General features: G+C 37.5%; 1 protein-coding gene across 1 annotated transcript; it reads right to left on the bottom strand.

Moving 5' to 3' along the window:
• Positions 1-3,086: 3,086 nt before the first annotated feature.
• On the bottom strand, positions 3,087-19,847 carry LOC146454565 (mitogen-activated protein kinase 14-like). Its single transcript, XM_085095106.1, has 13 exons — positions 19,641-19,847; positions 18,809-18,938; positions 15,537-15,595; positions 12,814-12,925; positions 11,917-11,946; positions 11,472-11,519; positions 10,026-10,140; positions 9,526-9,599; positions 8,104-8,181; positions 7,141-7,219; positions 5,416-5,525; positions 4,617-4,683; positions 3,087-4,119 (listed from the first exon to the last, which is right to left on the bottom strand). The coding sequence occupies exons 1-13, from the start codon at positions 19,754-19,756 to the stop codon at positions 4,052-4,054; spliced, it is 1,086 nt and encodes a 361-aa protein (XP_084951232.1). The 5' UTR covers positions 19,757-19,847; the 3' UTR covers positions 3,087-4,051.
• Positions 19,848-19,892: the final 45 nt, after the last annotated feature.

Genomic DNA, 19,892 nt, shown 5'->3' with positions numbered 1-19,892 from the left:
CAAAACGTTTGCTACCCAAGCAAAATCATCAATGGTCTGCGGACAGGAAAGAAGAAACATAGAAATAACAACAGAGAGAAACGTCTTTGGGCAACTGGTGATACTGGTGCTAGAGCATCAAGTTAGCTTGGAAAACGTGCTGAGTTATCCGTTGGGCCAGGTCCCGGCACTGGCTACTGCAGATGGTGCTCTGATAAAGACTGACAAGTCGAAGTTGATGCATTCTCTAGAAGAGAAATTGCACTTGGTACAGAGACCCACCGTGGCATTTGATTGCTACATCATAGACGGGAATGCGGTTCAGCAGGCAATGATTTCTCTTCCAAGCACATTTGGAGAGCTAGCTGAATGTGTTTTTGATCAACTCCCACGGGCACAGCGTGTTGACTTTGTGACGGACTCCTATCATCCCTGTTCAATTAAAGGAGTAGAACGATCTCGAAGAGGTTCTGCTAAGGCACACCTGGTGAAAGGACCGTCTACCAAAGTTCCTCGTGACTGGAAGAGGTTTTTGTGCAACGAAGTAAACAAGCGACGGGTGACAAGCGACGTCTCTTGAATATCCATGCAGTTGCAAGAGATCTCGGAGTTGATGTCAATCTTGCCCTCGCAGCCCTGCACGCATTTACTAGTTGCGATACTATCAACGCGTTTGTACGAAATGGGAAAGTGACGCCCCTGAAACTCCTTAAAAAGGAACCCGAGTTTCTTCCCACATTCCATGCTTTGGGAACATCTGTTGACGTAGAAAACAGCGTTTTTGAAGATCTGGAGAAGTTTACGTGTCTAATGTATGGCAGCAAATCGGCTGACATCAGGTACTTAAGACATGAGAAGTTTATTGAGAGGTTCAGTACGAAGCCAGGAATTGCGCTGACAAGCTACGACGGAGTGGATATAAGTCTTCCTCCTCCTTGTCGCGAGAGCCTAGAATGCATATCCGAAGAGCTAACTATCAAACTCTTATATGGAAGAAAAGCAGACGACCCAACACCAAGTATCCCCCCGGCCGGACCTGATGGGCATGGCTGGACCATTGACAATAACGGACAGCTTGAAATCTTCTGAACTGCCGGCAATCTAATGCCTGAAGAACTGGCAGATGTAATAGCCAGCCCCTTGGTCACGCCCGAAGATAAACATGACAGCAGTCTCGATTACGACAACATGTCTGACGCTGTATTTGAAAGCGCGGATCTGTTCTTAAATTTACCATGGAGAAACTGAGTGACGAACATTAATCACTTTTACTACTTGTAGCACAATGGTCTGCTGACGATGGTGACGCGTAACCAGTCGACCCCATCACCTGATGAAGACTAGCAGTAAGAAGTCAATACATTGCGGACCACAGCCAGTGACTACATCGTGAGACAAGCAACTCAAACTGATTGTTTCCAGTGAATCTGAAGAGGTTGCAATCTATTAAATCTAGTAAAGGTGCGTAACTTCTCTGTTTTGTTTACAGCAACGAAACCAAACCCCTTGCACAGGCTGAATGAACTTTGTGACATGCGCAGTTGTCAACTTTGAAGCTTAAAAGTGAAAGTTGAGGTATCATCTAACAGAGGGGATGGAGAAGAGTAAGTATGCATAGTTTTGTGTGTTAATTCCATGGATAATAGCTTTTAAGAAGATTGTTTGTAAATTTTGGGTTGGGTAACCTGTGGCACTTTAATCAAAATAAAGAATGGCGCCGCACGACCACACCCACCAATCGATCGAGTACAAACATCGATTTTTGGAATACCCTTGGGTAGAGGTTTAAAATGATACATGTCTGCAAAAATCCCGAGATGGGGGGAGGGTTTCACTTTCTGGCCCACGGACTACAAACAACTGAACGCACCGCTATGGGGGTGAGGGGGAGAAGTGACAAGTTTGTGAAATCGGTTATTTCACTTCTTGATGTCCCAGGGGTAACGATGTTTCCTTTGAAATTGCATTGGGACTTACTTTTTTTGTAAAATTAGCGACTTGATTGAAGTAGCACTTTGAACACCTACCCTACCTACCCCATTTAGATTTTGTACTTTGATTCTGGTCTTGGGAGGAACCAACTGAGTTGTTCCAAAGGACGTTTTTTGGACACGCTGATTCAATTGTGTTGCTTCAATAGTGTTAATTTCTGAAGATTTTATTTTATACCTGTAATTCAGTTTTTAACTGCAACGGTGATAAATAAACGGTCATTATTATTACTATTGGTAGCTTCTCTATGTGCCCCGGGGGAATCCAAACAACAGAACGCACTCTTAGGGGGTGGGAGAGTGAGTGAGCCCCCCCTGGGACTTTTTTTCCCTTTTTGCCAAAATGGTGACCTGACTAAAGTTGCACTTTTAACACCTACCCTTCCTACCCCCTCACGGTTTGTACCTACCAAACACTAAAGGGAACAAGGCGACTGTTGGTATTATTGGGAAGCCTAAGGGTAATTTTAATATGATGAGATTTTTCCGCACATTTATTGCGTTCGAGCTTGTGTGAAAATCCCAAGTGTAAGCCAGCAGAAATTTCAGTACATTTTTGGCGCAATTCGGGTGCGATATTTGCTGCAATTTTCCAAACTGAACCACACGGATCCCACACAAGCAGCGTGTCTGTTTGTATGTTCGAAATATAAAGAAATGTATGGGAATATTGAAGAGTCTTAACATCGTAAACTTTATATAGAGTAATGTCTATGTCAAAGCTCAAAATTAACGTAAACCTACCTCAGTTGTTGTGTATTACCGTTTCTGCGGCTCAATATGGCGAATTTGAGCGATCTGATGGCTTTTACGTTGACTGTTATAACGTGTAGTAACAGTCAACGCATGGTTACCCCACATTTTCTTTTTTTATACTAAGAAAACTTGCTAAGTTCCGCTTTCTCCGTATAGTTTTAAACCGCGCAAAATATCCCTGTATTAGTAGGCACCACCCATAGGAAACCCGAGTATCTGGAGATGCGCAGAACGTATGCGCAGTAACAAAAGTAGGCACCGTCCTTAAGCCTTCGTGTAATAAACCGAGGATTTCCGAAAACGAACACTGGTGCACCGTCTGGCGGGTTTCAGGAAACATCAAAACACTAACAAGACAACTGATTTTCTTTTTTTATTATCACACATGCACCTCTTCCTTCACAACTTCAAGTTTACACTGGTTTGATAGGTTGATTCTGTTCAATCCCTCCTTTCCTAGACTCAAACTACAAATCATGTATCAAATGTACTAAATGTAACCATTTAAATGGAAGCTACAGGTTAGCACTTTCCCGAAGCTCAGTCTCGGGAGCAACTGAAGTAATTTTATCTTTTGAATCAGTGGAGGAAACTACAAATCCTAAAGTGTGACCATTCAAATGAAAGCTACTGGGCAGTGCTTTACTACGTGCTATTTACTGTGCTATGTTAGGCGTGTATGTCGTTTAAACCTGTGAATCAATGTGACAATTCAAACGCCAGCCACTGGGTACTACTTTCCAGTTAACTGCCCGTTCCCAAGTTCAAATGGAGACTCGGGACGAGTTTTAAATTTTCAATTGATCAGAAATTGGAGTCCATCACAAGAAAGATCGCATCAAAATTAGTCAGTTTACCAAGTTTGAGGTTCTGTCGTTAGATTGGAACCATGCAGAAGGCTGTTCAAAAATCGGAAAAATTAGATACTTTGTATGGATTTTGGGGGGACGCCATCTCAATTAGAGACATTTGTATGGAATTTGGGCGACCTTTGACACGTCACAGCCTGGTTACTACGCAATGAAACATAACCAACCTTGGTTAACGTACTAATTTTTATGCGATCTTTCTGACGATGGGGTTCATTTCTTCACATGATGCAATTTGAACGATATATAAACTAGGGCCCAGTCCCTTCATGAACTTCCGAACGGGCAGTTTCTCAACTTTTTCCAGGTTTAAATTGCAGAAATTAGTTGCCACTCTTGAGAGGTTAAGTACAAACTGAGCCAGCAAATCACTGGACGAATTGCTTGTACACTTAGTTAAAAACGTTGAAGATAATTTACAAAGTATGTTTCAGGTGTTCTGTTCATATTCATTCATCAACTGGTTTGCATAACTTCTTCCTCTCTCCTCGATTGGAAATCGCGGATCTCTCTGTAAACCAGTTCTGCAAAAAGCAACACCGATATTATTACAAGAGAAAGCCCAAGTTAACATGAAAGAGTACAACTTTCAATTTCCTCCTCGTCAACTTTTCCACTACGCCAGTGGATCTTACTGTTTTCTCTGTAGTTCATAGATATAAAATTTTAATAGAAATGTTGTTGGAAATTTCTTACAATATTGTACATACATATGATTTGCAGACTTAATATTTGATTTGTAATTAATTAAATAATGCTGTGTCTCCAATTAGCATACGTGCTAAAGTATTTTTACACTTAAATAAATACTATTATTATTATTATTATTATTATTATTATTATTATTATTATTAAAAAAGGGCATTTGGAGGTCTCATATTAATGACCTGTCTTCTATAAATATAATAAAATTACTTAACAAATGAAGAAAAATTTCGTCTCGTCTGAAATGAAACAATGTTTCTTTGTTTCAATAAGATAACGCAACACTTCCAACAATTAAGATAATGTAAAATATTACCTCTCCATTTGTCTGTTGCCCAATCCTTTGCTTCAAACTGTACTTCATCAAAAGGCTCGCATGTTGGCTGTAAAAATAAAATCAGAAACCTTAAGTTGCACTTGACATTAGAAATCCCAACAACGCTGGACTCAGCATAACACGCAGCTACACACGGGCTTAGGCCACAGACTGTTAAGTGTCACCCTTGAGTCCATTTAGTTTTTTTATTTATTAAACTTGCTGAAATTAAAACCCATTTTCGTTACCGATATACACAAAAGCCAAAATCAAATTTCACCATAGTAAAAGTAGGCCAAATGTGAGCAATTACTTCTAAACAGGGCATTTGAACCTGCCAGCAGGGCAACTGTCTATGGTCAAGAGAGTCACTTCATTGTAAATGTTACTGAAAATTTGTTAAAAAGTCCCCTAAAATAATTCCCTGCTAGCAGAAGCATATTTTCTGGTGTATTTGCTGAACTGACAGATGCAAGGAAAAGAGACCTCTGCCCTGGGCCAAAGGAAGAGGTTTCTTTTCCTCGTGCCTGTCAGTTCAGCAAATGCAATGGAAAAGAGGCCTCTGCTAGCAGGGAACTAAAATGGAAAAATGTCCTTACTATGAGCAGAAAATTTCCTGGCCTCCTTTCCCCGATCGTGTGGCTTAACATTAATAGTAGCCTAAATAAAAGGCATTTATTTAGTCAAGCACGAAGCGCAAGACACAAGTGTGGTCTCGCCTGGCACTTCACGCTTGGCTAAGAAAATGCATGTTATGCAGGGTAAATTAACAAGTACATAAGATACCAGTCATGATTACCTCATCATCAGGGTCGGCATAAGTAGCAAGGTAAGGATGCGCTAGGGCCTGCTCTGCGGTGATTCTTCTAGCTGGGTCCAGATCAAGCATCTTCTCCAGCAAATCTACAGCTGATAAAAGGGTAAAGACACTAGTACAGAGTACTAAGGACTACAAGCTTTAGGTATTTATTATTCTTATCATAATCATTACCATTGTTTTTATTGCAATAATTGACATACAGTATTACATAAACAATAATGAAATGTAACTAACATTTGACACACAAGATTTTACAAAGTCATGCCTTTACATAGGTAGACATCTACCGTATTTATTTGATTAACCCCCCGCCTTCAAATAAGCGCCCACCTTGAATAAGCGCCCACCCTGAAAGCCCAAAAAGTTTATAAGCACCCACCCTCAAATAAGCGCGCATCCCACCCCCTTCCAACAAAAAACATTTAATATGTACTAGCCCAGCGCGAAGTAAGAGGAGCATCAGCTGTGTTCCAAAATTGGTTTTAGATACAGTAGTCAGTGAACTTTTACATTGTTTACGGTTTTTTATGATAGCATTTGCATTTTAGTTTGTCTTTTGAAACATATTCAAAGATATGTTTGGAAATAACATTATCTAGCCAACAAGAAAATAGGCGGTTCACAGTCTCCTTTTTTCCGTGGGATTTTCGAGACTTGTTAGCTTCAATCAAACTCCCACCATCTTAGTTTGTAAAGGCGCGTGCAACCTGGGGAGATTGCTTAACTACCAAGGGAAGTGGGAGTGTTTTCTTGCTCCTCCTCCTCCTCCCCCATTCAATGTACTGACTAGGGCCCCCTGGGTAGTTTAGGTACTCTCCCCAGGATGTGCTCGCCATTACAAACCAAGCTTGCGGGCGTTCCATCAAAGGGAACACAGAACAAAAGGGGACCGTGAACAGTTTATCAAGAAAAACCTTAATCAGCCAAGCATAAGCCAAAATTCCTACCGTTGAAATCACTTACATTCAATAAGCAAACAGAATGCACAAATCAAATAAGAAAACAGCATTCACACAGCTTGTATTGACTGTAACACCGTTCATTTTATTATCATACACGTTTCAGTCTGAATCTTGAAACATCCCATTCTAGCTGACAAGAAGTAATTTGCATGAGTAACACCTGGTGTACAACTGTAATGCCCGGCATAGTCAATCGATTAAAAATCAGCATTGATCCATCAATCGATGAATCGATAAAATTCAGTCAATAATAGATGGCGATTGTATCGATCAATCAGTAGAAATCGATGACACACTTGTTTCATTTATTGATTTCTCTTGATTTTTACTGATCTCATCCATTTAGAATGGAAGATTTTTTTGTGCCAGTGACATCAGCTCATCATTGGAATTTGTGCAAGAAATGATTGACGTCATGCAAACAGTACCTCTTTTGACAAACCAGTTGAAAATATCACTTGCAAAAAGGGAAATTATTTAATTACGTTTATGGCACTGGAGAAGCAAACGCACGAACCTCTTTCTTCAATGTTAAGGGTCTGAGGTTTACATCTGATGCCAAATAACATTGTTAGACTTCCATTATAAATCGATAATATCCATTTGACACACCAATTCAATCTATGGATTTTCACTGATTTCCATCATCAATCAGTGAAAATCACTTGATCGATACCGATTTTTATCAATTGACTACGCCGGGTGAAATGCAATGCCATCTCTGTTTCTATCTAATACTTACCAAGTGGGTTAGCGTCACGAAAGAATTCAGAGAAGGGTTTCCTCACATAATTTGGCATTGATTGAATATAACTCCTTGCCTGTAAAAATTCAAATGAGGGCGCTATAATTAAATAACCTAACGAACCATTTACTGTTACCAATGAAACTCATTATCTAACGAGCGCACAATAGCCGGGGGCAGAAGGGGGGGGAGGACTCACATACAAAAGTGACGGGGCTGATCATCAGAAATAATTTTGTAAAAAACTGTAAAAGGTACAACAATTCTGTTTTGTTGGTGTGGTCTGAAAATTTTTTTTTACCCCTTAAGAGGTACCAAATCAATTGCCTGACATTTACGTCTTCACAGATGTTTCGGCTCAATACCCTAAAAGATACCTCTATAATTCTGACAGAAGTCAATTTTAGATTTTAGCACCCTAAGGGGCACCAAACCACAAATTTTAACCCTTTAAAGGTACCCCCGTCACTTTTATTTGGGAGTGCCCCCCTCCTGCGGCACAGTTTTTGATGTTTTTGATTATTAAATTATTGATACTGTTAAACTTATAATGAAACTAAGCCAATGTCAAAGAAGAACTTAATTAATAATAATAGTTAGTAGGAATTTATCATTGAGTCAGCAAAAGTATTAAGACTGATCCATTGGCAAGCAATTGATTATCAGTTGTAATATCGCTAATAAATGCACCCCATGTATTTTGCACATGTACTCGCAGTGGTTACCAATAACATGTGACCCTACCCCTTAGGAGTCAATAGAAAAATCCATTAAAAATATTTTGAATTCTGACAGGATTTCTAGGCAACAGACTAGTATGACTAAAAGTATTGTCATACTATTAAGAATGCTCAAATCTTGTTGAGAGTGCATTAAGAGTTGCAAGCATCAAAACAAATTTACATGTAGTCCAAAGGCAGAGGAGAAGTTAGATCATGAATATCATGCAGGTATACTCACAGAATCACTGCTTATTCTTGACAGAAAGTCTTCATCTGGTTTACCAACAAGCTGCATTATCCGCGACAACTGATCAATGTTTTCACACAGTCAAGGATAAACAAACTTATCGAAACAAGACAAGAAACCATCTTTGTTGTGAACAAAACTTGTCTTAAATGAATTGTAATTCTACAAAAACAAGTGATAAACAAGATAGTAAACAAGTCCAGTTATGATGCTCATACAGATTCTATTTTTAAGGAGTTTAACTTGCTTAAATTTCACGACATTTACCTATTTCAACTCGGTCAACAGGCTATTTCCAACTTGCTGTGAAACTCATTATGAAAGCGAGGCTAAGTGCAAAAGCTTTTCATGTGAAAATTAGTTTTGTTTACGTATGAATGACAACTAATTTTCATAGTAAAAACTTTGCACTTAGCTTCACTTTCATAATGAGGTTCACGGCAACTCAGAAATGGCCTATTTATGAGTTCATTTTGAAACTCTAATCTTCCTTCAAAACTTGATATTCTATTTTCCTTGAATAATCGTACCCATAGCTATGATACCAGGCATGCATTTTCTTCTGGCTTACCATATTGCAGAATACATGTAAATATCAGACAATTTGCTGTATCCTTTCAAGGCCGAACGTTTTTTAACATGCTTACCTTTGAGATCACTAGTTCTACATCTCTTCGACCTTCCAAAATAAGTTAAAAGATTTGTTAATTAGAGTATGACGTGCCTTACCATGGAAACCCAACAAACTTTTTTTACAAGTTAGCCAATCAGGATATGCGAATTTGATTAACAGTCACACCTCCTTGCAAATTCCAACAGGCAAGTGACGCAACAACAAATTATTAAAAACATGTTGTTTTGCATTTTATGGCTAACTTGTGAAAAAAAGTTTGTTGGGTGGCCAGGGTAAGGCGCATTGCACTGTAAGAACTATTAATTTTTTAACATACAATTTGTTCTCCGATCTTCTTCCTCTTGTTCATCCATAGTTTAAGTACCTGATCACTCAATCTTGTATTTCGTGAGGAAACCTAATTTCATATAAGCCTTGTGGTTTCGTTAAGGCCGTTACTCGCCATTTTCTGCCTTCAACACGAAAACCTGCATTTTTTATTGCATTTTGTAATGTGTGTAGTATGCAAAATATAGAAATTATAAATAAATAACAGTGTATTGGCCTGTACCCTCTGGAAACTTGACTTTTGAGTTGTGCTAGTGTCGTAAACAATGCGGCAATTACTGGTTAGCTCTGATATAACTCCGGGATCTTTCTCTGGTTTTCCTCCCTGTACAAAAATCAACACTTTCAAGTACCAATTTGACTTGAATATAACAGGCCTATAGGAAAACATTCTGTGAGTAATCAAGCTCCCAACCCAATTATTGAATTATTTAACAATTAAGAAAAAGGATATGATCATTGCCAGGAAACAATGTTCTTGAGGTCAAAAGCTCAGCCATGATACATCCAACAGACCAAATGTCCACTATAAAAACAAAACGCAAAAAAACAACAACAATGCAATGAACCACTAATAACTCAGAGTGAAAGAATGATGTTTTCTCTGTCTTCTTCACATTTGGTTCTGCACGAACACTTTGCTTGCTGCTTAAAAACAATTTTAAAAAAATTGTATTTTTATAGTGGAAATGCACTCAGCTACCCAAAGTTAGTTTACAGGCATTCTGGACACTCAGAAACAATGGAAACAAATAATCAAATTAAACATAACAGGTTAAAAATCCCAGCTGGCAGGAGGCAAACCAGCTGGCTATATACAAGCATGGCCGACGACAGGGCTTGAACCCGGGGCCTCCAGATTTCATGTCCAGCGCCCTAAACCACTGGACCACGCCGCCGTGGCTTATAAATGGATTTCTTTATTTCAGTTTTCTAGCAAATTACAATGTACCTGTTTGGTTGTAGTGCATCCAGTTTAGCATGATCTCTGGTGCCCTGTACCATCTTGTTGCTACATAGCCTGTCATTTCCTCTTCTGCCATCCTTGCAAGGCCAAAATCCAGGATCTAACAATCACGATACACTAAGTCTTAGAAAAACTGATAGACTTCTAGGAAACTCAGATCTTGGCTTCAAATTATAAGATAACCTAAACCTTCAACAAAACATGATCAATGAACAATAAAAGGAGAAGTATCACGAAAATTTGCTGTCATTTCAAAACCCAAGAATGTTTCGCTGTCAGCAGAAACAACGAAATAATTGTCAAGTTTGTTAAAAATTATCACCTTAGTGCAATAAAACTGTCGATTAGTGCCTCTGGCCAGAGACAGAGTAGGCCGGTTTGGATTGAAACTTGAAAAATATTAGGCTAATGTTTTACAAGTTCTTGCATTTTTGTTTCCAAAATATGCTAGAACAGATCACAAGTTGTTTCTTTCAAGAATTGAGTTGATTTCGTTCCTCTCGTCATTCTAGAATTATTTGTCAGGTGATTGAAGGTCTTATTTCATCATTTTTAACAAAAGATACCAAAAACCCCATGATACTAAGTTGGCCACTGCTTTAATTAAAATTCTCTAGTATGCATATCAATGACTACAAAAGAATGTTACCCAATAAATGAACTTTGTCGGGCCAATATAAGCACATACAAAAGAATGACAAATTTGAAGCCATTTTTTGAACACTTCTCAATGGGTAAATATCACAGCCCATTGAGAAGTGTTACTGATAAGACAGAGATTTCTTCTTATTAATTCTCTGCCTGTACAGCTTAGTTGGAACAGTTCACTACAAGAATAGATGTAGTCAGCCTGCAGGGTTTCAAACTCAGGAACGTCTCGCTGTCATAATATCTACAATACATCAAATAATTTTACTTCTCACCTTGAACTTGAAAATCACCGTCCAATGGTTGAAACATCGTTCTTTTTAACATTAACTTTACAGTTAAAACCCATTCTCTCTTTGAAAATTTTCAGGGGTTGTTTGTGTTCTCTCTAAAGTAATAACCAGTCCCACATTACAGACATTGAAACATGCAGGTATAAACTTATTATTAAAGGACTAAGAGCATAACCAACCCAAAATAATGACTTTTCAGATCTTTTTTTGTTGTTTTAGCTCAGATTCACTGGATTTTATACATCTGGCCACATGCAAAAACTCTGACTGGTGAATCTGAGCTAAAAAAAAAACAAAACAAAACAAAAAGCAATCTGAATTTAAGTCATTTGGGTGGGTTATGCTCTCAGCCCTTCAATTATGCTAGCTTATTTAAATATACTAAAGAAACAGCAGATACTGTATTCAAACAAAGTAAATACAAAAAGGGTAACAAACTGAAGCTGAAGAGAGAATTGGTAGAGTATGAAAGTAATATTACTATACATACCCTAAGCTCACAGTCTTCATTCACAGCTATGTTGCTTGGTTTCAGATCCTAAAACATGGAATATGCAAATTTATAAAACAAATAAACCATTTTTCTTGTCATTTTTAATGTCATGGAACCCCACGAAAATTTGACCTCTTCCTACTTCCAATTTCTCTCCTTTTAAGGTCTGTAAACCTTTGCCACAGATTTGGTGAAAGATGCAAGAAAATACACCCAAGAACTGCGACATGAATTTGAAAACTGGCTTTTGTGTACTTTAAAAAAATTTCAGGTAACAATCTTAGTTTACTGTACAGAAAGGATCAAAAGTTGCTTTTATACATGGGACATTTGCTGCATATCTAAGAGACTCCCAGACAATCCAAGAGAGTAAACATATGAGAATTAATTTGACCTGGCAATCAGACTGATTGTCTAAAATTTTGAAACTAAAATCCCTTACCCTGTGAATGACACCAGCTGAATGGACATACTGCAAAGAAACAAACACAAGGTTAAGGACTATGCTTCCTTTGCTACTGCTCAAAGATTCTGTCCATTGTGGGATTATCTCATCTGATTCACTTCTAAGAAAATGCATACTTTTTTTCACTGGTTTAGCCTTCTGTCCACACTAAAATGACATTTCCCACCATCAAAACACTAGTTAAGTACCTTTTGATACACTGTAGCCCCTCCAGAGTGGCTGGGTGTATAAATGTGGACAGCAAAAACAGAGCTTTTTGAAACTAGAAAGGATAAATTTAGATATGTTGGCTAAGTGTTGGATAGAAAAAACAGCGTTTTTTGACATGCGGATGTCACAATGGAAATGGCAATCCTGACCAGAAGTACCGTATTTTCTCGATTAAACGCCCCCAGCTATTTAAAATTCGGCAGTTTTGACCGGCGTTTTTTCGAGGCCGGAGTTTAATCAGGGGTCCGGCGTTTATTAATGAAATGCAATTTTCAGCCATTTTTCCAGGTTGATTTTTTATTACCAATACTCGGAAACCTAGGGGCAGTTTGTCAGTGAGCAGCAACTATCTCAGTTATGTTACGCTAGTATTTTTCCTTTGAACGTTTATTAAAATACCAAAACAACATACCGTACTTGGTATGTAGTAACAGTGCCATTCAAGAGGTTACTATTTACTTGTAACCGATTCTTGTGACCTCGACCCCCAATAAACGCCGCGACCCCGATCAAACGCAGGGGCCCCGATTTAACGCACCCGGCGTTTATTTATAAAAATTGGCAGTTTTGGCCCGGCATTTAATCGGGGTCCGGCGTTTAATCGAGAAAATACGGTACACTTGCTTATAACAGCCACTGCCATGGAAACGTTTCTGTGCCCACCTTAAGCCCTCGTAATATTTGATACACAAGAAACTGAACATGTCCATCTGTGAGCTTCTGACACTTGAGAATGCTGTTTAGATCAGCTCCCATGAGGGCTGTCACCATGTATCTGTTGTGTACAATGCAAACCACAATCAGTTAGGAAGTAAGATGTGATGAACATTGAGAAAGGGAAAAGAACAATATGAGATGCAATACTTCTTTGATACATCTATAGCTTTAAAAAACATTTAACTAATAAGCTTTATACTGTCTAGTTCATACTCAGCCTTAAAGTGCCCCTAACCCTTCAATTTGTTTTCTTTTGGTAGATTTCCATATCTGTGAAGAACTCATTTTCGAAAATTTTTTTTAGAAATATTGAATCCTTTTCTTTTACGAGCGCTAAAAGTTACTGAAATTTTTAAATTTTTGCACGTTTTAAGCCCCGCTGGACAAATAATATTTTTGTCTCGTGGGCTCATTAGGAATGAGCCAGTGAGAAGGGTCCGATATTTGACACTTTCTTAGCTGTGACTTAAGAAAAGGACACCAGAAGGATTCAGAACGAATCTTGTGCATGCTGAATTCTTTCTCTACATTTCGAGAGTTCCCGCATCCAAAAACCACACATTTTTCAACCATTTTCTCTGTTTACAATTGAAGCATTACCACGAATCTTCGGATATTTTTGCACGTTGTCCTTTTCTTACGTCACGCTCCATATTTAAATGCATTTTACCGAGTGGGGGACTAATGCGAACGTTAGGTGAAAATATCAACAAGACTGCCTTCACTTCTAGCGCTCGTAAAAAAAAAAGGATTCAATATTTCTCAAAAATTTTTTCGAAAATGAGTTCTTGAAAGATATGGAAATCAACCAAAAGAAAACAAATTGAAGGGTTAGGGGCACTTCAAGTCTCTGTTGTAGGGACACTTCATCACTGAAACAATAGTTTTCACGATAATTGTACATCCATAGGGTCTTGATAATAGCAGGCACGTCAAAAGTTTAAAGTGCCCCTAACCCTTCAATTTGTTTTCTTTTAGTAGATTTCCATATCTGTGAAGACCTCATTTTCAAAAAATTTTTTTAGAAATATTGAATCCTTTTTTTTTACGAGCGCTAAAAGTTACTGAAATTTTTAAATTTTTGCGCGCTTTAAGCCCCGCTGGACAAATTTTTGTCTTGTGGGCTCATTAGGAACGAGCCAATAAGAAGCGCCCGATATTTGACACTTTCTTAGCTGTGATGTAAGAAAAGGACACCAGAAGGATTCAGAACGAATATTATGCATGCTGATTCCTTTTTTCTACATTTCGAGAGATGCTGCATTCAAAAACCAGACATTTTTCAACCATTTTCCCTGTTTATAATTGCAGCATTACCGCAAATCTTCGGATATTTTTGCACGATGTCCTTTTCTTACGTCACGCTCCATATTTAAATACATTGGGCCAAGTGGGGGACTAATGCGAACGATAGGTAAAAATATCGACAAGACTGCCTTCACTTCTAGCGCTCGTAAAAAAAAATGATTCAATATTTCTCAAAAATTTTTTCGAAAATGAGTTCTTGAAAGATATGGAAATTTACCAAAAGAAAACAAATTGAAGGGTTAGGGGCACTTTAATGAAAACTTAACAACAAAACTTTTAAGTTTATAAGACATGTTTCAACAGAAACTTCTGTCATCTTCAGTTAATTAATGTACAAAGTGTTGGAAGCTGAATTTATAATAAACAATTGTATATCTACAGATAATTTACTACTGTAACAGTGAGAACACTAGATTTAATTATTAGTTAATTTACAGCCTACATTGTATAAATTTTAACTGGTTGTGTGCTGCACCTTGGAGGTATAATACTGGTACTGAGGGTAATTAAGGCAATAATGTCTGTAAAATTAATTTGCTTGCAAAAGTATGTTATTTAAGAAAGAAATCAAAAAGGGAAAATTATTGTTTTACACATAACCAGGCACCCCCCCCCCCCCACCATGCAAGGGTACTTTAAGTTTATAATAGCCAACTGCTTTGATGTTTAACCTCCAACTTAATTTTCTGTTTCTAAAATTTGTACATGTATATTGATGTTATTTGTTCTTGTTTATAAATATTCCAGAAATCATGAGTTTAACATGAGAAAGCTATGGACTGGACTGAAACCACAAAAAGATAAAATATGAACAAAGTTCAAGTGGAGATCACAGTAACACATAGCTTTCAAGTATATTGCCCAAGTTTTAAGAAACTATGAAAGTAACTTGATAAAAGTTGTACATACTGTACAATGTAGATCGTGTAGCAAGTCAGTTTAACACACACGACCTCATTCTTGTGTTCACATTAGACTTTTGAAACAAATCTGAAAAGCATTGTTAGAAGAGACTATGATTATTGATTGAAATATTGGCTGTTTTTATACTAGAGGACCGTCGCATTATCCATCTGGATGAACTTAGACAAACATTTGCTGTTTGTCTGGTATTCATCTCTAGTATAAAGACAGGCACAAGATGCATTATTATCAGTCTGGGGATTATCTTCTGTTGTTTGTCTTGAATGACGCACAACAGAAAATAGTTTGTCCAGACGGATGATGAGTCTTGTGCCCGTCTTTATACTACAGACGAATAACCAGACGAACAACAAATGTTTGCCCAAGTTCGTCAAGACAGATAATGCGTCCTCCAGTATAAAAAAGGCCAATAGCAATGGCATGAATGTTACACTCACACATCTTGAAATTTTTCATATGAGACATCAGGAGTAAACACGTCGAGTAAACCAATCACCTAAACCAGGTAAACAAAAGTAAATTAACAGAAGTTATCAGGTAACACAACTTTGAAAAATAACCATTCAAGTTTATGTTGTGGGTTCTTTTTTTTTTGGTTTAAGAACTTTCAAACCAATATGATTTTTATTACCTTTTGTCTCAGATTATGGTAATTAATGAATATTTCACAATGAAAAAATAAAAATAACCAAAAACAAATTTAAACCACAACATTTACATTATTTAAAATAGCTCTTCCAAGTGGTAAAGGCTGGTTTACACCATAACACAATCATAAGCACAAGATTATTTACACATGCAATAAGCACACGGCCAGGCACATGGCTATTGAGGTCAATGCAGTGACTATAAACTTTGGTCGCCTGCAAATAAAGAGAGTTCAATTTTAATTGACAGATATTGAGGACTGTGCTTGTTCTTGTGCTTACAGGTGTAAACACATTATCTACCTTATTATTTAATTTTTTATTGTAGTTTAGACATACTTTTGATATGGTTTCTTATTAAATTAGACACATATCTTAAAGAGGAAGTATCATGAGGATTTAATGTCATTTCAAAACCCAAAAATGTTTTTCTGTGAACAAAAACAAAAAGACAGGTGTCTAGTTTTGTTTTAAATTATCATTCCAGTACAATAAAACTGTCAATTACTGCCTCCGGCCAGAGACAGAGTAGGTCAGAATGGATTGAAACTTAAAAAAATGTTAGACTGTTTTTCAAGTTCTTGCATTTTTGTTTCTAAAGTATGCTAAAATAGATCATGAGTTGTCCCTTTCAAGAAATGAGTTGATTTCTTTCCTCTCATTGTTCTAGAATTATTTTGTAATGTACCTACATGTAGATGAAGGTCTTATTTCACCATTTTTAACAAAGGTAGGGAAAAACCCATGAAACTTTCTCTTTTACTAGATGCCCTCCTGGAAATCACCTTTAGTTAGTTGAAGGGGCCATTTGATTAAATAAAGTTGATTCATTCATTCACTCTGCTGTACACTATATGCTTGAGATATTGCAGTTTACAAGGGTTATACAACAATGGAAGCATAAGCACAAACAGAGGAAAAAAGAAAATATGTCCTTTCCATGTGCTTTTATTTATACTTCCAACACATGAGTTTACACAATTGGTTTCTTGTGTTTAGAATACCGAAAGGAAAGAAAAAACAAAAGCGCCATTTTTCACTTTCCCAGAAATCTTACATGTTCCTTTAAGGTGTCTCCCTAGGGTTTTAAGCTTGCATGAGCACTGATAATGCAAGCTTTAGTGATGTGTGCTTGCGAGCTGACGCAAGCTCATGCACAACAGCGAACAAGTCAACAATTCTGCTCAAATTACAACCCAAAGTAGAAACAGAAAAAGCATTTCAAAGAAAACATTTTCTGTAATAGTTTATTTATAAATCAAAATACTGCTGTTCGTGTCTTCAAAGATAACCAAAGTTGTAAATTTCTTCCAAGTAGCTCGTATAAACTCTCAGCAAACAAGTTCCCTGCTCTAAGTTTGTGCATGCCCAAATAGCAATCCTGGCGAATTCTTATTCTAAGACGTAACTATTGTTTGCAAAAATTGGCACAGATTTCAAATAATTCCCTAGGATTTTAAAGCTTGCATGCGCACTGATAATGCGAGCTTTAGTGATGTGCGTACACGAGCTGACGCAAGCTCATGCAAAACAGCGAACAAGTCAACAATACTGCTCAAATTACAGCCCTGAAGTAGAAACAGAAAAAGCATTTTAAAGAAAACATTCTCTGTAATATTTTATAAATCAAAATATTGCTGTTCGTGTCTTCAAAGATAACCAAAGTTGTAAATTTCTTCCAAGTAGTTCGTATAAACTCTCAGCAAACAAGTTCCCTGCTCTAAGTTTGTGCATGCCCAAATAGCAATCCTGGCGAATTCCTATTCTAAGATGTAACTATTGTTTGCAAAAATTGGCACAGATTTCAAATAATTCCCTAGGATTTTAAAGCTTGCATGCGCACTAATAATGCGAGCTTTAGTGATGTGCGCACACGAGCTGACGCAAGCTCATGCAAAACAGCGAACAAGTCAACAATACTGCTCGAATTACAGCCCTGAAGTAGAAACAGAAAAAGCATTTCAAAGAAAACATTCTCTGTAATATTTTATAAATCAAAATATTGCTGTTCGTGTCTTCAAAGATGACCAAAGTTGTAAATTTCTTCCAAGTAGTTCGTATAAACTCTCAGCAAACAAGTTCCCTGCTCTAAGTTTGTGTATGCCCAAAAAGCGATCTTGGTGAATTCCTATTCGAAGACGTAACTATTGTCAACAAAAATTGGCAAGATTTCAAATAAGTCACTCCAGTTAGGGCTCGATTTTTATAAAAAACAAAAATTTACAGGACAACGATTTACCCAGTGGCAAAAACCACAAATTTAGAAAAAGCAAAGAATCTCCCTAAGTAATTCTTCCTTTTTTGCTCTAAAAAGATTTTTTCTGGTAAGCTTCTATTCGCTGTGAAAAGTTCAGATTTTCACCAATGAAAGGAAATTGGAAAAAATTTAAATCAAAGCCGCTGCTTTGCACACTGACAAACCCCTGTGTTTTAATAGTTTTAACTCAAGACTCAAAGGCATTATTTTACTAGTGAGAGTTGGAGAACACAGTTTTGTCCTTGATTGTTACATTTTGCGTATTTCAAAGAATTGGTAGAAAAAACATGACAAAACCGGGTTTCAGTGTGTAAGTCATAGTGCACGCCATATTACAACTGATAACCCTATGGAGCCACCTTAAATAAACATGACAATAGTTCAGCCGATTTCAGCTTTTAACAGTAACTGTAGATCAGCATTTTTCAGATTGATGTGATTTGACAGCTATGATTAAACTGTCACAACTATTCCCTACAATGATCAGGCTGTAAACATAGGAAATTCCACCATAAAAATTATTTTTAGTCCACAACATACCTACTTACTTCCTGAAATGAAAACATTGCTGGAGAACACAGTCAATACTGCTTTCCCAAAACTTTCCATATCCTTCAAATTTTAATAATTCAAACATTCATTGAAACCACCATGTAGAGACAGGGGCTTAAAACCTGACCATTATATATAAAATACTATTTCAAGACTACATTTCCAGTTCCGGTGTTATTTTTAACAAGGTCCCCTTGTAGTCAAGAGACACCCTTGTTGCAAAAGGCCTAATAAAATAATTATTGGTACATACATTCTCATGGTTCATATGTCGTAGAAGTTTCAGCTCCCTGAAGGATCTCTTGGCATGCATTGTAGTCTGGAATGGCCGTGAAAGTTTCTTGATTGCAACTTGGTCTCCAGTAACAGTGTTTGTTGCTGAGCTGTAGGTTGATCACAGTCAATAGATGTAATGTTTATTAGTATGTACACAGCACGCACTTGACAGCTACGCCTCCCGGATAATTACTGATAACAAAACATGTAATGGTGTAACATGTAGCAGGTGTTGGATTTTTTTTTTTTTATATATATATTTTGAATAAATAATCATGAATAATGATCATTGCAGCTCTTACACCACATGAACGGAGATTAAGCTTTAGTGTTAATTATAGCAAGTATTTGCGTAGTGCTAAGTGAAACGAACGCAATATACCAACAGCTTTCTTTAACCAACTTTGAAGCAGTGAATAAGTGCACCCGAAGGCAACTCAACAATTCATTGCATCGGCAACCGGCATCAAAGAAACTTTCCTATAAATTGCATTTATTTAGTATACAAAGATCAAGTTAAGCAAATTTGCGAAAGAAGTCCAACGGCAGCGAAAATTGAGGTCGTACTTTATGCTTGCCTGTAACATTAATTTACTCAACTCCCATGGCCAAGCAAGTGGACTCAACCAAAGGTGACATTAACTTGCAAGAGATTGTTGACCAGTGTGAATGGGATCAAGACTGTGTTTGCTAAGGAGACGTATCCGTATACATGCAAATGTACAATGTACGTGCTGTGCCCGTTGCACCGTTAAATAACAAAGGACCGGAGTCACTGGACGATCAAGTAAGAATTCTAACTGCCTTACCAGACTTGTCCGTATGCACCCGTGCCGATTGGACTAAGGTCTTTATACTGCTCAGGAACTTCCCAGACCGTTCTGTTTAGCTCTATCCTATAGTATCCCACCGGAAGGTCAGCCATAATGGCTTCTAATTATTTTCTGTTGGTTTTAAACCTAAACAGGATTTTACAAAGCACGCTTGACGGAAGGAAGGAGTGTGTCGAGTGTGTCACGAACTGCGCAGATCAGCGGCTATCCGATGAACGAGGAAATCTG

The sequence above is a fragment of the Pavona decussata genome, unplaced genomic scaffold (genome assembly GCF_977016875.1).
Source record: "Pavona decussata unplaced genomic scaffold, jaPavDecu1.1 SCAFFOLD_300, whole genome shotgun sequence".
Lineage (NCBI taxonomy): Eukaryota > Metazoa > Cnidaria > Anthozoa > Scleractinia > Agariciidae > Pavona > Pavona decussata.
The sequence above is the reverse complement of the archived record's forward strand: the minus strand, read 5'-3'. Positions and strand labels throughout refer to the sequence as shown.